General features: G+C 41.6%; 3 protein-coding genes across 6 annotated transcripts in view; 1 reads left to right on the forward strand and 2 right to left on the reverse strand.

Moving 5' to 3' along the window:
• UQCC6 (ubiquinol-cytochrome c reductase complex assembly factor 6) lies at positions 1-13,333 on the reverse strand. 3 transcript variants are annotated; one of them, XM_088837157.1, is made up of 3 exons: positions 13,197-13,333; positions 5,801-5,918; positions 1-140 (listed from the first exon to the last, which is right to left on the reverse strand). In XM_088837157.1, the coding sequence occupies exons 2-3, from the start codon at positions 5,906-5,908 to the stop codon at positions 33-35; spliced, it is 216 nt and encodes a 71-aa protein (XP_088693283.1). In that variant the 5' UTR covers positions 5,909-5,918; positions 13,197-13,333; the 3' UTR covers positions 1-32. The 3 variants fall into 3 exon arrangements, with proteins under 3 accessions (XP_088693283.1, XP_088693284.1, XP_088693282.1); XM_088837158.1 differs by lacking the exon at positions 13,197-13,333 and adding an exon at positions 7,009-7,134; XM_088837156.1 differs by lacking the exon at positions 13,197-13,333 and adding an exon at positions 6,177-6,359.
• Positions 13,112-21,745, forward strand: part of TDG (thymine DNA glycosylase) — a 20,489-nt gene continuing 11,855 nt past the window's right edge. The window contains exons 1-2 of one of the 2 annotated variants that reach the window (XM_055396811.2): positions 13,146-13,297; positions 14,635-14,751. Coding sequence is in view for 1 of the 2 variants with exons in the window: in XM_055396810.2 (XP_055252785.1) it covers positions 13,275-13,297 (23 nt within the window). In the remaining variant the exon portion in view is untranslated. Of the gene's footprint in view, positions 13,298-14,634; positions 14,752-21,745 lie in introns of both variants that reach the window. The other variant, XM_055396810.2, reaches the window with a different exon arrangement.
• GLT8D2 (glycosyltransferase 8 domain containing 2) overlaps positions 14,586-21,745 on the reverse strand; it is a 61,541-nt gene continuing 54,381 nt past the window's right edge. The window contains exon 10 of the mRNA XM_088837155.1: positions 14,586-14,682. Coding sequence (XP_088693281.1) covers positions 14,675-14,682 — 8 coding nt within the window. The 3' untranslated portion in view covers positions 14,586-14,674. The remainder of the gene's footprint in view (positions 14,683-21,745) is intronic.

Raw genomic sequence — 21,745 nt, forward strand, 5'->3', positions numbered from 1 at the left:
TTAAATTCTAAAAATATATATTTAATTCTCATTCACAGAGTTCTTGGCAGAGTTGAATTTTGATGTTCCTGTTGTCTTTCTTTCAGTCCCAAAAGCTCTGTTTTAAGTTCTCCAGGTCTGGGTGGAATTTCAGGTATTGTCTATAAAATACAAAAATAAAATATACAGATAGCCGTGCTTTTTTAACACTGTGAATGTGACCTGAAAAACATCAAAGAAAGTAAAAAGTAAAAAAGAACAAAGGCTCCCTGCCACTCAGTGATAAATATTATGAGGACCTGCTGTTGATCTAAGTTACTTTCTAGCTCTCTGTTTACAGCTATCACCATGGCCACATCTTAAGTACTAAAGGACTCACAGAAAGTTTGCATCAATATCAATTGACAGGCCACAAATTTGAACAAGGTTTCCCACATTGGGAAATTCTTTCCTGCACTATTTATTGACTTCTCTAACATGCCTAGCCAGAAAACAGGTATTAAGGATCAATTCATTTGTTAAACAGTGCCTACTATGTGCAAAGCATAAAGCAGTAGGCAAAAAAAATTACAAAACTGCCTTCAAGAAAGGTGACTTCTCAAAAATGTGTAACTGCTTTAGTAAGATACAATTCACAAACCATGGTATAGTTTAAATATTGGTAGCAGTTCAGTTCAGTCGCTCAGTCGTGTCCAACTCTGCGACCCCATGAATCACAGCACGCCAGGCCTCCCTGTCCATCACCAACTCCCGGAGTTCACTCAAACTCATGTCCATCGCGTCAGTGATGCCATCCAGCTAAATACCACCTATTTAAATACTCAATACCTTTGGTATAGCCACAAAGTTGCACATCCACCACTATAATAAATTACAGAACATTTCATCACCCTAAAAAGAAACCACAAATCCTTTAGCAGTCATCCCCATTTCCACACAACCCTCGCATCACCACCACCATCAGCAAGCCACTGCCCTGTCTATAGGCATGCCTCTGAATATTTCATGTAAATGTATCACACAACATGTGGTCTTTCCTGACTAGTTTTTTTCACTTAGCATGTTTCCAAGATTCATCCATATTGTCACCTATATCAATACTTCCTTTTAGGACCAAAAAATACTCCATTGTATTTATTTATTTATCCACTCACCATGTATCCATTCATTTACATGGATACAAATAAATGTATCCATTTATTTATCGACTCACCAATTAATGGATATTTATTTGGATTGTTTCCACTGTTTGGCTAAAGTGACAATTCAACTTTGATTAAAAGAAAACATTTATTTACATACTAAATATATAACCAATTTTAATATGATTTTGGCATCAAAAATTAGCAATGTTGGCACAGGTCCTAAATAGCAGTTTTTGTATATATGGCTATTTCTGGAGACAGCTAAAAATAAATGCTTTAACAAGGAACTGCTCCATAGTATATGGCAGCCTGGACAGGAGAGGAGTTTAGGGGAGAATGGATACATATAGATGTATGACCAAGTCCCTCTGCTGTCCACCAGAAACTATCACATTGTTAATTGGCTACACTGAAAAACAAAATTAAGATGTCAAAAAAAGAAAATATCATAAGTGGTGTAGAGAAAGGCTTTCAATATTTTAATTCAGAAATGTAAAATTCAAAATGTCTAAAGTGCACTTAAAATGATTCAGGATGAAAAAAAAATTATGATCAACAACAAAAAAAACAGTGTTTTAAAATGAGTCCAGAGACTATCTTTTGACCTACTATGCCTCCAATAGTAAACAGATGATAAGTTAAGAAAAACAGAACAAGTAAAAGTAATGCCAGGGGAGAAGGAAGTGCAAAAGGGAAGCCTGAGGCAAAAACACTCAATTCCAGGACAGAACGTCTGCCTTGAGTCTTTGAATCTGCTCCTTCCCTGATGAACTAAGCTGGACGACTGGGAAAAAGTGCCCTTAAAGCAGCAGTCCCAAACCTTTCTAGCACCAGGGACTGATTCTGTAGAAGAAAATTTTTCCACAGCTCAGGGGTTGGGGGCGGGGGGGGGATGATTTCGGGATGATTCAAGTACATTTATTGTGCACTTAATTTATTAATCGAATGCTGATGATGATTGACAGGAGGTACCGGTCCAAAGCCTGGAGCTCAGGGACAACTGCCTTAGAGCTTCTGCCTTAAGACAGCACTGAGCACAAGCCCCAGGCAGCCCTCCTGGTCTCCTCTGCTCTGAAATGCACCCCGACTTCTAGCTGTATAGGCTGAAAGGCTCCTGCAAAGGCTGGTGATAGTTACAATAGTGACAATAACTGCTGGAACAATACCAACAGACACAGATAAAAGAACATAAACCCCTTCAGTGTCAGTAAAGCCAACAGCCTCCTACACACAGCCTGTCAGCCCTGGCCATCAAGTCCCTACAGAGGTCCCCACTGCCGATGTCACCACCCAGTCAGGGTGAGGTGGCCTGGGACACGTCAATATGCCTCTTCTAGAGATTCCTGTCCCGTGCCACCTCCTCCCAAGGTCCAGGCAGCTGCTGGTAACAATCGAACGTTCTCGCTGATGAGATGGGAGAACGAGGGGTCAATTCCCAGGCATTCTTCTCTTTGTGAAACCTGTTTGATGTCTAATCCTGCACAAGCTAAAGACCAAACAAATTGCATTTCTGTGGAAGGTTCTTACCCCTTCCTGTCTCTACCAACTATCCTTGATGATTCCCTAAAATTCAAGAGAAGCAGTCTAAAGTGGCAAGAAAAAGCTACTGCCGCATTGTTTGCACAAAACCTAGATACCAACTAAATGTCCACAGAGAATTGAGTAAATAATATATGGAATATCTATATTATGAAATACTATTCAATGACCAGAAAGAAAAAAAGCTATTAATATAAACAAATCTATCCATACAGTCGTCAACCAAAACAAGGAAGCCACAGAGAAACATGTACATGAGTTTCTATTTATATGAGGCAAAAGCACCCCATAAACTCTGTGTGTGTATTCAGCAACAGTAAAAATCTGGAAGAATATGCCAACCAACAAATGGCAGTTACACTGGGGAGTAGACTGGAGAAGGGGTCGTCAGTTGGGGGATTTTTCACTTCTAGTTTATGCGTGCTGTACTAAGTTGCTTTCAGTCGTGTCCAACTCTTTGCAACCCTATGTACTGTAGCCCACCAGGCTCCTCTGTCCGTGGGATTCTCCAGGTAAGAATACTGGAGTGGGTTGCCACGCCCTCCTCCAGGGAATCCTCCCAACCCAGGTCTCCTGTGTCTCCTGCACAGCCAGGTGGATTCTTTACCACTGAGCCACTGGGGAAGCCCATTCACATCCATAGCATAAAACACCAAGCACATCCCTGTAATTATTTGCACTGTACTTCCTTGCCGCCATCTCCTCAGGACTGTAACTCCTCAGAAGTATCTCTAGTTCCCAGTTCTGATCCAAATAATGCTTATTAAAATTAAATTAAATTATGCTCTAGTGGAAGAAACAAAGAACAAGAGACAAATGAATAAGATTACTGCAAACTGTGATAAGTGCTCTATCAGAAACGAAGGACTAAGACGGAAGAGCACAAGAGGAATTCTTTGGGAGCTATACAAAGAATGCTCATTGCTGGAGGAGACATCTGAGCAAAGACTTTAAAGTTCTGAAGAAGTAAACCAAAATAAAATCTAGGGGTAAAAGAAAAGCATTCCAAGAAGAAAAAAAGCATGACCCTGAGGTGGGGACATGCTTGATGAATTAGAGAAACAGCAAGGAAGTTTCAGAGGGAACAGCAGGGCTGCAAAGGAGGGAACAAAGAAGAAAGAGGAGAAGATAAGGTCAGTGACAGGCAAGTGACAGACCCAGTAAAACCTCAAAACTGCGTAAGACTGTTTTAAGAGCAGGCCTTGTATTGCTCTAATGGCAACAAGATGCTACTGTAAGGTTTTAGGCCCCAGGCAGGCGCAATTCTAATTTCAACATCACTTTTGCAGAGTTCCAAAGAATAGCAAGGAGAAATAAGAAAGCTTTCCTAAGTGATCAACACAAAAAATAGAGGAAAACAATAGAATGGGAAAGACTAGAGATCTCTTCAAGAAAATTAAGAGATATCAAGGTAATATTTCATGAAAAGATGGGCACAATAAACGACAGAAATGGTATGGACCTAACAGAAGCAGAAGATATTAAGAGGTGGCAAGGATACACAGAAAAACTATACAAAAAAGATCTTAATGACTCAGATAACCACGATGGTGTGATCACTCACCTAGAGCCACACATCCTGGAGTCCGAAGTCAAGTGGGCCTTAGGAAGCAACACTACAAACAAAGCTGGTGGAGGTGATGGAATTCCAGCTGAGCTATTTCAAATCCTGAAAGATGATGCTGTGAAAGTGCTGCACTCAATATGCCAGCAAATTTGGAAAACTCAGCGGTGGCCACAGGACTGGAAAATGTCAGTTTTCATTCCAATCCCAAAGAAAGGCAATGCCAAAGAGTGTTTAAACTACCACACAATTGCACTCATCTCACATGCTAGAAAAGTAATGCTCAAAATGCTCCAAGCAAGGCTTCAACAGTACATGAACTGAGGACTTCCAGATGTTCAAGCTGGACTTAGAAAAGGCAGAGGAACCAGAGATCAAATTGCCAACATCCATTGGATCATAGAAAAAGCAAGCGAGTTCCAGAAAAACATCGACTTCTGCTTTATTGATTATGCCAAAGCCTTTGACTGTGTGGATCACAACAAACTGTGGAAAATTCTGAAAGAGATGGGAATACCAGACCACCAGACCTGCCTCTTGAGAAATCCGTATGCAGGTCAAGAAGCAATAGTGAGAACCAGGCATGGAAAAATTGACTGGTTCCAAATTGGGAAAGGAATATGTCAGGGCTGGATATTGTCACCCTGCTTATTTAACTCATATGCAGAGTAAGTACATCATGCGAAATGTGGGGCTGAAGCACAAACTGGAATCAAGACTGCCGGGAGAAACATCAATAACCTCACATACGCAGACAGACACCACCCTTACAGCAGAAAGCAAAGAAGAACTAAAGACCTCTTGATGAAAGTGAAAGAGAATGAAAAAGTTGGCTTAAAACATTCAAACAACTCAGATTATGGCAACCAGTCCCATCAGTTCATGGCAAATAGATGGGGAAACAATGGAAACAGTGACAGACTTTATTTTCTTGGGCTCCAAAATCACTGCAGATGGTGACTGCAGCCATGAAATTAAAAAAGACACTTGCTCCTTGGAAGAAAAGCTATGAGCATCCTAGACAGCATATTAAAAAGCAGAGACATTACTTTGCTGACAAAGGTTCGTCTAGTCAAAGCTATGATTTTTCCAGTAACCAGGTATGGATGTGAGAGTTGGACTATAAAGAAAGCTGAGCACTAAAGAATTGATGCTTTTGAATTGTGGTGCTGGAAAAGACTCTTGAGAGTCCCTTGGACTGCAAGGAGATCAGTCTATCCTAAAGGAAATCAACCCTGAATATTCATTGGAAGGACTGATGCTGAAGCTGAAACTCCAATACACTGGCCACCTGATGCGAAGAACCCACTCACTGGAAAAGACCCTGATGCTGGGAAAGATTGAAGGTAGGAGGAGAAGGGGCTGACAGAGGATGAGATGGTTGGATGGCATCACCACTTGATGAACGTGAGTTTGAGCAAGCTCCTGGAGTTAGTGATGGTCAGGGAACACTGGCGTGCAGCAGTCCATGGGGTCGCAAAGAGTTGGACATGACTGAGCGATTGAACTGAACTCTGCCGCTGTGAAAATGAAGTGGTCCAGGAGCGAGGCGCAAGGACCCTCCTGCACTCACCAGGTCTGGTCGGTAGTACCTATGCACCACCTCGGCGCCGGCGCACATGGCCAGGAGGCTGGCGGCGAACATTTTCAGGTAAGATGTCCAAGACACACCCGCGGGCATCTTCGGCTAGCTGGACGGGGAGGGAAAGCAGCCGGTGTTATAAGAGTAAGCCGCGAAAGGAAACAGCCCGACTGCAGTGCAGCGGCGGAGTCAAAGCACCTGGGACCTCAATTATGAAGAGGGCGCTGGGCGCCCGAACTCCCCCTAGAGGCGGAAGACCAGCCCTCCACGGGTTCGGAGTGTGAGGACCCGGCCTTCGGAGTTCAAAGGCGGCTCTAGCCGAGCGAGCAGAAGGCCGCAGGGGGTGATTCCGCACCAGATGGCTTACCGCGACCCTGGAACTCCACGGAGTAGAGGAACTACAGACCGCACTGCCCAGCATACAGGTGCGCCCCGGGGGAGACTATACCGCCAGCTGCACGGGCACTCGGCAGCGGCTCAGAGGACGGCGGAAGGGCGCTAAGGAGCCGACGGGTGGCCGCGGGCCGGGCCGGACCGAAAGTGCGGGGGATAAGGCCCGCGCCGGACCGGAAAGCGGTGTCACTACCGGCGTAGGAACGTAACCCGGACGGAACTGGGGCTTTCGGCCAGAGCAAGCGCGTTTGTTTTTTTTTTCCCCAAAGCCATTACCCAAAACCGTTCTAGACCCCAGGATCTGGGCGCCCTCATCATTTTCTTTATAACTGAATTTTCCTTGCAGATATCGAGTCTTGAGCTGAGCTCTGGCTGGATTCTTGCATCGTGTGTGCTTTCCCACGCACAAAGGAGGTTGCTCCTGTTTCTACCTTTCAGGAGCAGGCGGAGCATCGCATACTGAGCCATGCGTGCTTAGGTGAGACCACTCTGGAGCAAATGAAGTTAAAAGCATTCTCTTTTGTTCCCTATGAAGGAAAGTTCCACAGCTCAAAATAGCCCGCAGTTAAAACTCCCCTCCGGGTCCTCCCCACCATTCTATGCAAATCAGAACTCTCTCACCTGAAGGGAAAAAAAAATGGACATTATGGTTGATTACACCCAGCTCCCAGCGGGTCCCAGCCTCTGGCTGATCTCCAGAATTCCTCGCCCCAGCCTGTTAAGAGATAACTAGCCCACACAACCTTGTAGAAGAACAGGCCCCCTTAAGACAGTAAATGTCCACATATATGCCTATGTATACTTACTCATTTCTTGGTTAGTGCAGCAGCTCACCAATCTCACCTCATTAAAGGTGATCTGTTCCAGTAAAGTGCCCCTCTTGTTCTTTTTCCGAACCTTCCTTCTCTAACTCCCTTACCCTACACCCTGCACGTCATTTGTTAAGTGAAACAGAGCCACACCCAGACAGCTATGACATTGTACTGTGATGCCACTGGAAAAATGGAAGAATGAAATCAACATTTAGCCTATGTGTCTTTAAGATTGTGTTTTGCAGACAAAGTAAACAAACATGGTTACCAAAAGGGGAAAGGGATGGGAGGGACAAATAAATTGGAAGTTTGGGATTAACAGACACTACCATACATAAAATAGATAAACAGAGACCTACTGTATACTATATTCAGTATCTTGTAATAACCTATAGTGGGAAAGATTCTGAAAAAGAATATACTTATATATATTTGTGTTTATGTATCTGAATCACTTTGCTGTACACCTGAAACTAACACAACCCTATAAATCAAGTAAATTAAAACATTGTGTTTTGTTTCATTAACCAAAAGTTTAATGAAAGATAATCCAAAGAATTAACCTTCTATGTATAATATGTATCGTGATGTGGTCACATTTTTTAAAACAAGTTTATGGTGGTATATTTGACATTCCGTAAACTGCATGTATGTATACAATTTCAATGAGATCTGACATATTTGTACACCTGTGAAACCATTACTAGGATCAAGATTATGAACACATGCATCACCTTTAAAAGTTTTTTTGCACCTCTAATTCTGCCAACACAGCCTCATTTCCTAGGAAACAACTGATCTTATTTTCTGTCACTATAGATTTGTTTGCACTTTCCAGAATGTTAGAGAAATGGAGTCATACAGAATGTACAATTATTTTTGGTCTGGCTTATTTCATGCAGCACAATTATTTTCAGATTAATCCACACTGTTGCACGTATCAGTTGACTCTTTTGTATTGCTGAGTATGTTTATACAACGACTGGCTTATCCATTCACCTTTGGTGGACATGTGGGTTATTTCCAGTTTGGGGCTAATATGAATAAAAACTGCTCTGAACAGTGAAGAGTGCCAGAAAAACGTGTACAGATCTATGAATATATGCTTCCACTTTTTGCATACATCCCTAGGTGTAGAATGGCTGCAGCCAATGTGGGTATGTAGCTTAACTTTTTAAGACATTGCCAAACTGTTTTCCAAAGTAGTTGTATGATTGTACATTCCCATCAACAGTATATGAGAGTTGTAGTTTCTCCAAATACTCTCCAACACAGTGTAGCACTCTTTTCAAATTTAGATATTCTAATAGGTGGGTAATGGTATCTCATGGATAATCATGTTGAGAACCATTTGGGGAAGTATCAGTTCAAGTCTTTTGCACATTTTAAAACTGGGTTTTTTTAATTATGAGTTTTGAATCTTCTTTATACATTATGGATCACTTCAGTTCAGTTCAGTTGCTCAGTCCTGTCTGACTCCGCAACCTCATGGACTGCAGCACTCCAGGCTTCCCTGTCCAACACCAATTCCCGGAGCTTGCCATCAAGTCAGTGATGCCATCCAACCATCTTATTCTCTGTCGTCCCCTTCTCCTGCCTTCAATCTTTCCCAACATCAGGGTCTTTTCCATTGAGTCAGTTCTTTGCATCAAGTGGCCAAAATATTGTAATATTATAAACTAACAGTGTACTTATAGTATTGGAGTTATAAGACGGATCTGATCTACAAATATTTTTTCCCAGTCTATACTTTGACTTTCTTTTTCTTAATAACCTTTTGAAAAGCATAAGTTTTTAATTTTAATGAAGTCCCATTTCCATTTTTCTCTTTAATGGGTCATGCTTTGCTGTTATATCTAAGAAATTCAACCCAAGGTCATAGATTTTTTCATGTATTTTCTCCTAGACGTTTTATAAATTTAGGATTTACAGTTAGGTCTATGATCCATTTTGAGCAAAACATTTTGTATGGTGCGAGGTGTGGGCCCAAGTTTTGTTCTGTTTGCATGTGTGTGCTTAGTTACTCCAGTCCTGTCCAACTCTTTGCAACGCCATGGACTGTAGCACACCAGGCTCCTCTGTCCCTGAGATTTTCCAGGCAAGAATACTGGAGTGGGTTGCCATACCTTCTTCCAGGGGATCTTCCTGACCCAGGGTTCAAACAAGAGTCTCTTGCACTGCAGGCGGATTCTTTACCACTGAGCCACCTGGGAAGCCTGTGTGCATATGGGTATCCAATTGTTCTAGCACCATTTATTGAAAAGACTAATGCTTTCTCCACTGAATTGCCTTTGTACCTTTGTGGAAAATCTGCTGATTGTCTATATATGTGTCTTTCTGGACTCTACTATTTTCCATTAATATACTTTAATCTATTGTGATACCACACTATCTTGAATACTGCTGCCTTATAATAAAAACCAGGTAGTGTAATCCTCCAGTTTTTTCTTTCTTTTTGCTATATTCACTATTTTGTTCTTTTTTTTTTCTTTTTTTTAAATTTTTATTTAATAAATGGTACAAAGCACAATGCCAAAAACATTAACAGTTAAAATTTCACCAAATGAAAAAATACTATAGAATACAGTTGTAAAAAGCTACGTTATTTTACAACTGCCTCAAGCTGCAAAAAGAACAAAAACCCAATGCCATACCTAAGTTATCCCTCTCTCAAAATAATGCCATTTATGTTGTAAACCATGAGCACCCCATCAAAAGACAGGAACTGCTTTTGTTAATTCATAAATATATATATATGTGACTGTATCACTTTGTTATACACCTGAAACAAACACAACACTGTAAATAAAATATAGTACAATATAAAATAAAAATAAGTAACAAACCTTTGGGGCTTTACACCGAGTTAGAGTTCCTATCAGAGGGATAACAGCACCACAGCCGTACTGAATCCTAATGAAGGAGGCACACGAATGGCTGGATTACAAGAGTTACAGGAATGAGAGCTGCTCAATTCCCAGAAACTACAGCTCACAGAAAACCAACAAAGGCACGAGATGCAGACCATTTACTTATGAATGTGTAAAACTCAAGAAAGTCCACATTATTCCTACAACATGTTGAAAGTGCTTCAGATTCACACAATACTAATTTTCTTATGGTTCTGGTTAAATTATATATACCAGTTTATAACAAATGGTAATATCTGTAACTCTGTTCAAAGTTTTAAAATTCACTATTTTGTTCTATTTTTTTAGATTACACGTATAAGTGATATTACACTGTTCTTTATAGAGAATGTTTTGGTTATTCTAGATCTTTGAGTTTCTGTATGACTTAGAATCATCTCAATTTCTATAAAATCTCTTAATTTCAATAAAGGCTATAAGGATTTTGATTGTCATAATATTGAATCTGTAATCATTTTGACAATATTGTCTTCTGATCTATGAACACAATGTATCTCCACTTATTTAGGTCTTACTTAATTTATCTCAGCAATATTTTTGTAATTTTGGGGAAACGTTTACCAGATTTATCCATGAGTAATTCATATTTTTTGGTATTATTGTGAATGGTGTTTTTCTGATGATTTGTTGGTAGTATATGGAGTACAACTGATTGTCCTATACTGATCTTTTATCATACAACTTTAACAAAGCGGATTGCTCTCCATAATGTGAGTGGGCTTTATTCAATCAGTTGATGGCTTGAACAGAACAAGAAGGAATTCCCAAGCAGATGGCCTTCAGATTTGAACTGGAGCATTGGCTCTTCCTGTTCTCCAGCCTGATAGCCTTCAAATTTGAGCTGTGACATCTGTTCAAGAGTTTCCTCCTGAGAATTACAAGGATTAACACACGCAAAGCACTTAAAGCACTACACGGTACAAAGTCAGTAAATGTATGCTGCTGTAAGTTCTACCATCATCATTACCACTGTTATTAATATAACTGCTGTCTTTAGTACCCACTCACCCTCCAAGACCCCCACTATTCCACAGCAACACTGGCACATTTAATCTTCCTCTTTAACACCTGTCAACAGGATCAACTAATAATTTGTAAACCCTGGTTCAAAGTAAAAGTGCAGGCCCCTGTTAAATAAATAATTTCAAAATGGCAGTAGCAGAACAGTTAAGTCAATTATGGGGCCCTATTCAACTACTCCGACACAACTGAGCTACTGAACTGACTGAATGATTCAACTACTCGGGGCCCCCTAGTGGTTCAGTGGTAACGAATCCACCTGCTAATGCTAATGGGTTCAATCCCTGGGTCAGGAAGATCTCCTGGAGAAGGAAATGGCAACCCACTCTAGTGTTGTTGCCTGGAAAATCCCGTGGACAGAGGAGCCTGGCCGGCTACAGTCCATGGGATCATAAAAGAGCTGGACACAACTTAGCGGCTAGACAAAAATGAATTCAACCACACAGATCACACACCCATAGAGCTAGCCCTGCCTGCCAGCATCAGAGATGATCTATCCAAGATGACAGCTTCCTACTTCTTGAGCTTCCCATTAGTAACCTTCACTTCTACTTAATTTCCACAATATTCTCACCTAATTCAGGCATTTAAAAATATACTCAGGATGGGGAACTTCCTGGTGGTTTACAGGTTAGGACTCGCATTCCCACAGCAGGGGGTATAGGTTCCATCCCCATGGGGGAAATAAGATCCCACATGCTGTGGCGGCCAAAAAAAAAAAAAAAAAACAAGAATACCTTAAGATATGCTGCTTTAAACCTTCTCCAGACTGCAGTCCTGAGCAGTTAGCAAACCCACAGAGAAAAAGGATGGGCTGTTGCTATTTCAGTCACTCAACAGATAGTCGCTGAATACCGCCCATAACTCAAGTTCTGAATGATCTCTACCAATAAGCAGAATATTCATGTAAGTTCTGAAGAGTTTAAAAATGTTCAAAGTTTCACTTAAGCAATTCATAATACAAATCGATATTTCTGTATTTACTCATGAAAGCCCTTTTCTGAATCCTAGAATGAAGAAGACAGAAATAGCAGAGCTTCCACCATTTCCCAGCTCGTATATTAATCAATGAGTGACAAAAAACCTGCTGTAAATCACTGAGATTTTGGACTCATCGGAGAAGGCAATGGCAAGCCACTCCAGTACTATTGCCTAGAAAATCCCATGGATGGAGGAGCCTGGTAGGCTGCAGTCCGTGGGGTCGCTAAGGGTCGGACACGACTGAGCGACTTCACTTTTCATTTTCATACACTGGAGAAGGAAATGGCAACCCACTCCAGTGTTCTTGCCTGGAGAATCCCAGGGACGGGGGAGCCTGGTGGGCTTCCGTCTATGGGGTCACACAGAGTCGGACACGACTGAAGTGACTTAGCAGCAGCAGCAGCACTACGACAGCATAAACTATGGAAAGCTAACAGCAGCCATGTCTCCCATCATGCAAACTAGAGAAACAGCAAAGCCTATTTTCATGCAGAGTTAATGAAGTCCTTATACAAAAACCAGTGATAACTTGAGAACTAATGAAACAAACACGAGGGGCAAAGTCATCAAGAAATGAGGGGTTAGTCCAGAAGGTTGAAAGGAGGAAGTCATACTTGAATGCCATCTACTCTCACAGACTTCGAACTTTTTCTACACATTAAGAGTAAAGCAGAGAACCGCTTATGTAAAGTTTCACATTTTACAAAACCCTTTTACATTGAGGCCCCAAATGGTACAGTGCCCAGGAGTCCCAAATTATCTGACCGTAAAGTCTCCTCTTTCTCTTACATCACAGTAATTACTTGGTAATTAATGCAAAGCACTGTTTTTAATCATAATAAAATGTTGGATGTAAAGGCCCGGACAGTTCTAAAAAGCATAAAATCCGCACCTACAGCGCCGAGGACTTCACCAACTCGCAAGCACCCGCCCACCACCGAACAGTCAGGCAGGACAAAAGCTTACGTCAGCAGAGCGCTCCCCCTCCCAGCCTTTTTATCCTCCACCCTTCCCGAAAGGCCAACCGACAAGCAGAAGAACCAACGAGAGGAGCGCGAACCGGACTGGACGGCCGGGCATCACGTGATAACCACAGGGCGTGGGATTTGGCTCTGAGCAGACGGAAGCGCAGCGCTGAGGGTGGCGCTGTAGTGGGGGAGGGGGAATTGGAAGCTTGGGGGAGGAGCCGGGCACCAGCCACTGTCCGAGTTCTGCCAGCAGTCGAGTCCGAGTGTCTGGTTATTACCGTACCGCCATTCCTGCGCCGCGGTACTACAGAGTCGCTGGTTGCCGGGCCCGAGTAGCTGCGCGCGCGAGCGGCAGCAGGGAATGGAAGCAGAGAACGCGAGCAGGTAAGGCCGGGGAGGAACGCCGCCCCTCCCCCCGTGCCCCTCGCCGCCGGGCAGGCCGCGGGCGCGCGCACGCACACACACGCACGCACGCAGGGGATCCTTAACACCACGCTCCCTGTACCTAGGTCCGGGCCGCGCAAGCGCACTGGCGGCCCGCTCCGGCCACTCTTTACCTTGGTCCTTCCAGACTCTTCAGTTCAGTTAGTTCAGTCGCTCATGTCCGACTCTTTGCGACCCCATGAATCACAGCACACCAGGCCTCCCTGTCCATCACCAACTCCCGGAGTTCTCTCAAACTCATGTCTATCGAGTCGGTGATGCCATCCAGCCATCTCATTCTCTGTCGTCCCTTTCTCCTCCCGCCCCCAATCCCTCCTAGCATCAGAGTGTTTTCCAATGAGTCACCTCTTCTCATGAGGTGGCCAAAGTATTGAAATTTCAGCTTTAGCATCAGTCCTTCCAATGAACACCCAGGACTGCTGACATTAAAATGCGATCGTAAGCAACCAGCAGTCTCCAATTAATGTTTCTTTCCGTTACCTTTCTCCGCTACGTTTCCCTTCACCCTCCATTATCATGCACAGCTGTAAGGATGAAGTGTCACATGTATCACTCTAGGAGTTTTCATCTGAGTTGTAGGTTTACTGTAGCTTTCTTCCTCAACGGTGTGCCTAAGGGGCACGAGGTGGATAACGTTGCCATTCTAAAACTCTTGAATTCTGAAACTAGGAATAATACTTCCAATAAGTCGTCTAAAATTGTGTTCTAGTGGTCTTGGGGACGATCTTAAGTATTTACTTGTCATGTGCCGTTTGGGGAGTGGGAGGTGCGTGGGGAGTTTTGCAAAAGCAGGTTCGAAATTGGAACCTCTGATGGAAAAGCAAATGAAAAACTTAGTAACAGAGTCCTTTAAAAGAAAAAAAAAAAGTTTACATAGGAATACAATACTGTTAGACCTCATTAAGAATTGTCCTGATTTGGGGCTCTAAACTTGGGGAAGACACTGAAGTTCTCTGGGCTTGTTAATGTCTGTAAAATAGGGCGTCTGTGGAATCTGGTTCTGACATGCTGTGAGTCAGTGTTAGGTGGAAGGGGAGTGCTTTAGTAACCAACAGAAATTGTCTTAGAGTTTAGGGAAGGAGATAAAGTGCAGACTTCATCCTGACATTGTGAATCAAATCCTGAAATAAAGAACTCCATTTCTTTCCCTAAAGAACTTTACAAATAAAACTTGTGGAAATCGCTCCTGTGTTTATGATCTTCATTCAGATCACAATTGAAACCTCGGTCAACGCCTACCATTAAGTAAACTGCAGTCATCTCTCTTGTATCCATAGATTTGTTCCAGGCCCTTCAGAGACACCAAAATCAGCACGCTCAAGTACCTTAAAGAAAAAATAGCAGAGTCCAGTTGCATTGTGACACAGTGCACACAGGGAGTGTCTTACAGGAAGGTAATAGGTTTCTCTGGTACAAAGTTTAACTCAAAACTGTGTGACTTCTATTTGGTCTTAACTGAATCCATTGGGTTATAGGCCATTTTTTATTCTAACTTCTAACATTTTCACTTTGGGAAGTATGGGGAACTCTGTGTTAATACTCTAAGGAGTTTTTTGTTGGGAATTCTGAAATGACTCAGGCCCCCGGTAATCCTGAGAAAGTAGTGCTTTGTCATCCATGACTTTGTGCTCATCATGGAATGTTTGGTATAATTTCCTTTTTATTTTGGAAGAGATTAATTTCCAAAAACGTATAGATGTACACCCTTTTTTTAAGAGTGAGAAGAGAGTTCAAGAGTCTTAAAAAGTACTAACCAGAGAGAAGAAAAGGCAAAAGAGGACCGGTGAATGTTTCTAATGAGCTCAAGCGTGAAAAAGATGGGAAGTAGGATGCTGAATCAATAATAACTGGAAAGGTATGAAACAGACCACTGAGAATACAGACAGGAAAGATTAACCCTCAGATGAGATTGGACTTTCTAGAAATGTTAAAGAGACTAAGAACTTGTTTTCATTAGTGTAGACAAAAAGAAGGACAAGAAAGGTTTGGGTTTTCTTCCTAGTTCACTGACATGTTAGATGACAGAAAACATAAGCACTTAGTTCTGATTTTGCTTTTTCATTTCATGTTAAGAAAATTGAGTATAGATGAAAAATGGCAAATGGATGTCTATAAGAGAGATTAAAAGCTCAAGATCGATGAGGGCATTTAAGAGAAGTTTCAGGTGCTCTAGCAGAAATCATGTTTCCTGGCCCAAATCAGTTGTATTTCAAGTGAGAGGCCAGATTACAACATTCTTTAAGAATCTGCAGACAGCAGGGGAGGGGCCTAAAGCCCAAATATAAACACATGGGTCCCTTTTATTTTCCAAAGGTAGAATCTGCCATGGAATTTAATGACTTTGATCCTCAATAAAATTTTTATTTCTCAGTGGTTATTGAGCATATTTAAAAGGAGCTACTGATCATTAAGCAACAGTGTGAGTTGAATAAAGCAAGACCTACCCGGCTAGGTTCTTTCCTCTTTTGATAATGATACTAGGTTAGATAGCATCAGAAGATGACAGGAGAACCTAAAATATTTAATCATCTCCTGTTGCCTTTGTTTTTCTTATGACAAATGCATTATATACCAGGCACTGTTTTGGGGATTTTGTTTGCTTTTTTGTTTTTGGTCACATGGCTTATGGGATCTTTATTCCCCAGCCTGTGCCATCGGCAGTGGAAGCTGAGTCCAAACCTGGACGACCAGGGAATTCCCTACCAGTCTCTGTTTTAAGTGTTCTACATGTGTTAACTAATTTAATCCTCACAATCAATAAATTAGGTGCTTTACTTCCCATTTTACAGATGTGGAAACGAGGATGTGAAAAGGTTAAGGAACCTGCCTACAGGGCTAGTTAGTGGCAGAGTTGAAGTTTGAATCCAGGCAGTGTAACTTCAAAGTCTAATTCCACTGCCTCTTGTGGGAAGATGAGGATGGAATGGTGGTGGTCATTTCAGATCAGTTCAGTCGCTCAGTCATGTCTGACCCTTTGCGACCCCATGAACCGCAGCATGCCAGGCCTCCCTGTCCATCACCAACTCCCAGAGTCCACCCAAACACATGTCCGTTGAGTCGGTGATGCCATCCAACCATCTCATCTTCTGTCATCCCGGTCTCCTCCTGCCCTCAATCTTTCCCAGCATCAGGGTCTTTTCAGATGAGTCAGCTCTTCTCATCAGGTGGCCAAAATATTGGAGTTTCAGCTTTAACATCAGTCCTTCCAATGAACACCCAGGACTGATTTCCTTTAGGATGGACTGGTTGGATCTCCTTGCAGTCCAAGGGATTCTCAAGAGTCTTCTCCAGCACCACAGTTCAAAAGCATCAGTTCTTCGGCACTCAGCTTTCTTCAATGTCCAACTCTCACATCCATACATGACTACTGGAAAAACCATAGCCTTGACTAGACGGACCTTTGTTTAATGTCTCTGCTTTTTAATATGCTGTCTAGGTTGGTCATAACTTTCCTTCCAAGGAGTAAGCGTCTTTTAATTTCATGGCTGCAGTCACCATCTGCAGTGATTTTGGAGCCCAAAAAAATAAAGTGTGACACTGTTTCCACTGTTTCCCTATCTATTTCCCATGAAGTGATGGGACCAGTTGCCATGATCTTAGTTTTCTGAATGTTGAGCTTTAAGCCAACTTTTTCACTCTCCTCTTTCACTTTCATCAAGAGGCTCTTCAGTTCCTCTTCACTTTCTGCCCTAAGGGTGCTGTTATCTGCATATCTGAGGTTATTGATATTTCTCCCGGCAATCTTGAATCCAGCTTCTGCTTCATCCTGCCCAGCATTTCTCGTGATGTACTCTGCATATAAGTTAAATAAGCAGGATGACAATATACAGCCTTGATATACTCCTTTTCCTATTTGGAACCAGTCTGTTGTTCCATGTCCAGTTCTAACTGTTGCTTCCTGACCTGCATACAGGTTTCTCAAGAGGCAGGTCAGGTGGTCTGGTATTCCCACCTCTTTCAGAATGTTCCACAGTTTCTTGTGATCCACACAGTCAAAGGCTTTGGCATAGTCAATGAAGCAGAAATAGATGTTTTTCTGGAACTCTCTTGCTTTTTCGATGATCCAGCAGATGTTGGCAATGGTGGTCATATTGGGTGAAATCAAAACTGCTTTACTACCGAGAATCAAAGGCAGATGGAAGAGAGGTCTATACTGATGTGCCATGTAGTCCTCCTGCCCCAGCTTTTCGCTGTTTAACAGCTTCGAGGTGCTAATGGCACGCTGATAAAATATTTGAGTGACGCAACTCTGGGAGGGGTTTGTGGAGTTGATAGACTGAGTCAGAATCCAGATTAGTCCCAACTGACTAGAATGTGAAGCATCTTTTAGTGTGAGATGAGGGAGCAGCTGTGAAGGGCAGTTTTCACTGATGGTAAACTCAGTATGAATCAACAGTATAATGTGGGTGCCAGGAAAGGTAATGGATTTTGTGATGTGTCTCCAGAATGAAAAATTTTATCACCGTGCTCAGTTTCAGGTCAATGAGGCTATGGAGCGTTTTTATTTTAGCTTAAGCTCCAGAAAAATGATCATATAGTGAGGAAACTTGAAATTATGCTGTATGCAGAAGAGTTCAATAAATTGGGGGTTCTGGCTTGTTCTGTTTTTGAGTTCACAGTATCTAAATAGATTGTGCACAGCAAGTACCCCGTAATGCATAGCGAATACACACATTCCCACTTAGCAATATTGAATGTAGACTTTAGATAGTCCAGTTCAATTCAGTCACTCAGTCATGTCTGACTCTTTGCAACCCCATGGACTGCAGCTCACCAGGCTTCCCTGTCCATCACCAGCTCTCGGAGTTTACTCAAACTCATTGAGTCGGTGATGCCATCCAACCATCTTATCCTCTGTCGTCCCTTTCTCCTTCCTGCTTCGATCTTTCTCAGCATCAGGGTCTTTTCCAGTGAATACACCCAGGACTGATTTCCCTTAGGATGGACTGGTTGTATCTCCTTGCAGTCCAAGGGACTCTCAAGAGTCTCCTCCAACACCACAGTTGAAAAGCGTCAATCGCTTGGCACTCAGCTTTGTTTATAGTCTTTTAGATAGCTAGGATAGTATTTCATCATAATTTATGTAATAGTCCCTTTTGGTTGAGCATTTGGTTTATTCAACATTGATATTTTGTAAGTGTTCAGTGTTATATATGCTTGTTTAAATGAAGGGAGTAAAATGTTTCTGTGTTTGTGTCTATCCAGAATTCTTATGTTGAAACCTCTAAGCCCCAGTGTGTACATTGGGAGATGGGGTCTTTTGGAGGTGATGAGGTCATGAGGCTCAAGCCCACCGAAACGGGAGTAGTGTCTCTGTGAAAGAGGTCCCAGAGAGACCCCTCACCCCTTCTGCCACGTGAGGACACAGCAAGAAGGCAACCTAAAATGAGCCAGAAAGCAGGCACTCTCCAGACACTGAGTGTGCCAGCACTTTGAACTTGAACTTTACAGTCCCCAGTACTGTGAGACACAGATATTTGTTGTTTATAAGCCAGTCAATCTGTGGTGTTTTGTATAGCAACCTGAAGGGACTAAGACAAATATATTTAGGGAAAAAGCAACTTACATGTTTAGAACAGTGGGAAATGACTGAGGATTAAAGAAGTTACTCATCTTAGAGAAACCTCCAAGTGTTAGTTTTTTGAAATACAGCAAAATCCGAATTAACTGGACTCCTTTCTTAATCGACTGTATGTGTTTGTATGTGTGTTTCTGTGTATTTTGGGAAAGACAGTTCAAAAATGCACACTTGATCAAATTTCAGACAGTGGTAGAAAACCAGTCCTTTGAGCACTGTTCACATGAAGAGGGTGTTAAATGGAGGCTAGGAGAGAGTAGAGGGTTAACTGCAGGAAGAGGGGAGAGGTGCAGAACCATCGTCCCGAGGACAGACAGAGGTGATCGAGGACAGACAGAGGTGATCGGGGAGAAAAGTCAACAGGGAAGTAAAATCATTTGTCATACCCCTGAGTTGGACATCAGGGAATTACAGAAAATTAAAATGTTTCAGGGCCTCTTCTGAGTCTGGACAGATTTGGTCCTATTTCCTGCACTTTCTCCTTATATGTGGAAATCACAGAAGTCTCACCCTCATTTTCACGGGGAGGGAGTGGAGGTCCTGAGAGGATGAGTGACTTAACTAACTGCACCTCTTTTGCTGTCTCTCATACAGAGAAAATTATTGTTATAAACACTGCAGAATTCTGATACGAAGGGACAGGTATCCTATGTTTATATATAGAGCAAATGTATTTAGGAATTATATCCACATTAAGGTTGAAATAGGTTCATGCTGCTTCCAAACTTAACCTTTATTAGATAATAGGAAATGAAATTATCCAGAATTGTAGTTCATGAAGGTTTTCATACAGGTGGAATGCTGTCTTCTGCCAAGTAGTAAGAATGTTTTAATCCACCCTCTTTCCTTTTGTTCCAGCTGTTGTTAGGAAGCTGTTAAGATGATCAAGCTACATCAAGTGCTCAAAAAGAGTATATTACCTCAGAACTTACACATTCTATTATCCATAACCTTCTCTATTTCCTTTCTAATTCATCTTATGATAAAGTGCCAGGGATAATTTTAGAACAATTAAGGGACACATCTATATTATAGACAAGTCTCTGAATTTTTTTTTCTAAATTGATACACATCTCTAAAATAAGACCACGTTTTCTCTTTATTTTTTACTTTTTCTTCAGCCCATTGACATCTAAAACTTCGATTTTCAGTTTTTGAACCTCAGAATTTAATGATTTGAGAGTGTGCTAACGGAGCCACATTTTGGAAATTTTTTTAAGTTCACAACCCTTTTGTAATGTGAATGTTGTTTTCCTGATTTATATATTTTTAGGAGTGGATTTTTGTGAAGTGCTCAAAATGGGACAGATGTGTGAAACTCAGAGCCATAACAGTAAACATGGGGGAGGGTGAGACGCCGTCTTGATGACGGTGTGACAAGCTAAGAACAGACCTTCCTGCATGCTTTTGGCCGCTCACTCACTGTGACCACAGGAGTGTTCTTTTATATATTCAAGCTGAATGGGCCTGTTGGCGTCTCAGGAACCTGTTACTGGTCACTATCAAAAATCACATTATATTTCACTAGAATTTCCAGAGGGCAGCCACACGAGATCTCTCAACTAACTCAGCTATATCCAGCTCCTCATTAGAATATCTGAGTCTTTAACATGGAACAACTAGTTCATCCAAAAGTGCCATGAGTATTACTAAAGAAAAGTGTGAAAAAAGAGGACATTTGACTTCATGCCAGGCAAGGTTAAGCCCTTTGCTTCTTTTCAGTTTTACATCTTAATTTCTAGTCCTTTACTACATGCTTTCTCTATGTGCAGCTTTGGCTCACAATGCCATTTTGTATTCTTTTCCACTTTATATTAAACATTTTCTGTGCTTTTAAATATTAATAAACTTAATTTTTGTAATTGCATAGTATTCTCATGTTGATGTACATAGTGTAGTAAATCACCGTATTGTCTTTATTTTTTGTATAATTTGAAAACTATATTTAAAGAAATAAAACTCTTTTAAGATAGTTTAATATCTTTCTTACGAATTCTTCACCTTTTCTTTACCATCTTACCCCTTAAAGATAGCTTGAAGCTAAAATGCTTCTCCAGTGGTTTGTCCATTGAGTTTGGGCCCCAGTTTTTCTTTCAGTATCCAGTGTTCTAACCTAGCTACCCCGCCAATAGCCTGTGACCCTGTGTCTGCACGGGCCATTTAAGTTGATCCTGGAAATGTTTTGGTTTGCCTTTTTTAAAAAAACAAAACAAAAAACATTTTATTAAGATATTATTTACATGTTGTGAAGCTCACCCATTTACAGTTTACTAGTTTGCCTTTTTTTTTTAAGTTTGCCTTTTTAACCTCTGCTTTCTGAGCACCCTGTTTTCTTTCTCTACACATCACAGAAAGAGAAAACCGTTGAGTAGCTTGTCAGAGAAAACGTGGCTTTTCTCTCCAAATGGTGAATGTAGTTACTCATTTTATTTCCTAGTGCTTTTCTTCCTTCTGCCTATTTAATGGCATTTTTTGGCATCAGCTGTCACTCGAGTTTCATAAAACATGTGTTTACTTCCTTAGCTTTGTGCTGATAGCAACAGCTTGAGGTAGTAGTTTATAGCCCCAAGAAATACTTTTTAGCAGTATTGTGAAGGCCTGTGTTCCTTACATTGAACAAAACACTTTGAACAGCATTTAAATCATGTTCAGAAGAGTTTAGAGTGGTCTTTCCCATAAACTTACAGATATTTATAGAAATATCTATTTCTAACCCTCATTTAATGGCAAAAAATCCAGCGACCATTAAAAAAGAGGATGGGGGGTAGGATGCAGAGATGGTGGTCAAAGGGCACAAACTTCAAGTTACA

This window comes from Moschus berezovskii, chromosome 6 (assembly GCF_049115385.1).
Source record: "Moschus berezovskii isolate FMDL1 chromosome 6, NW_MosBer_1.0, whole genome shotgun sequence".
Taxonomy (NCBI): domain Eukaryota; kingdom Metazoa; phylum Chordata; class Mammalia; order Artiodactyla; family Moschidae; genus Moschus; species Moschus berezovskii.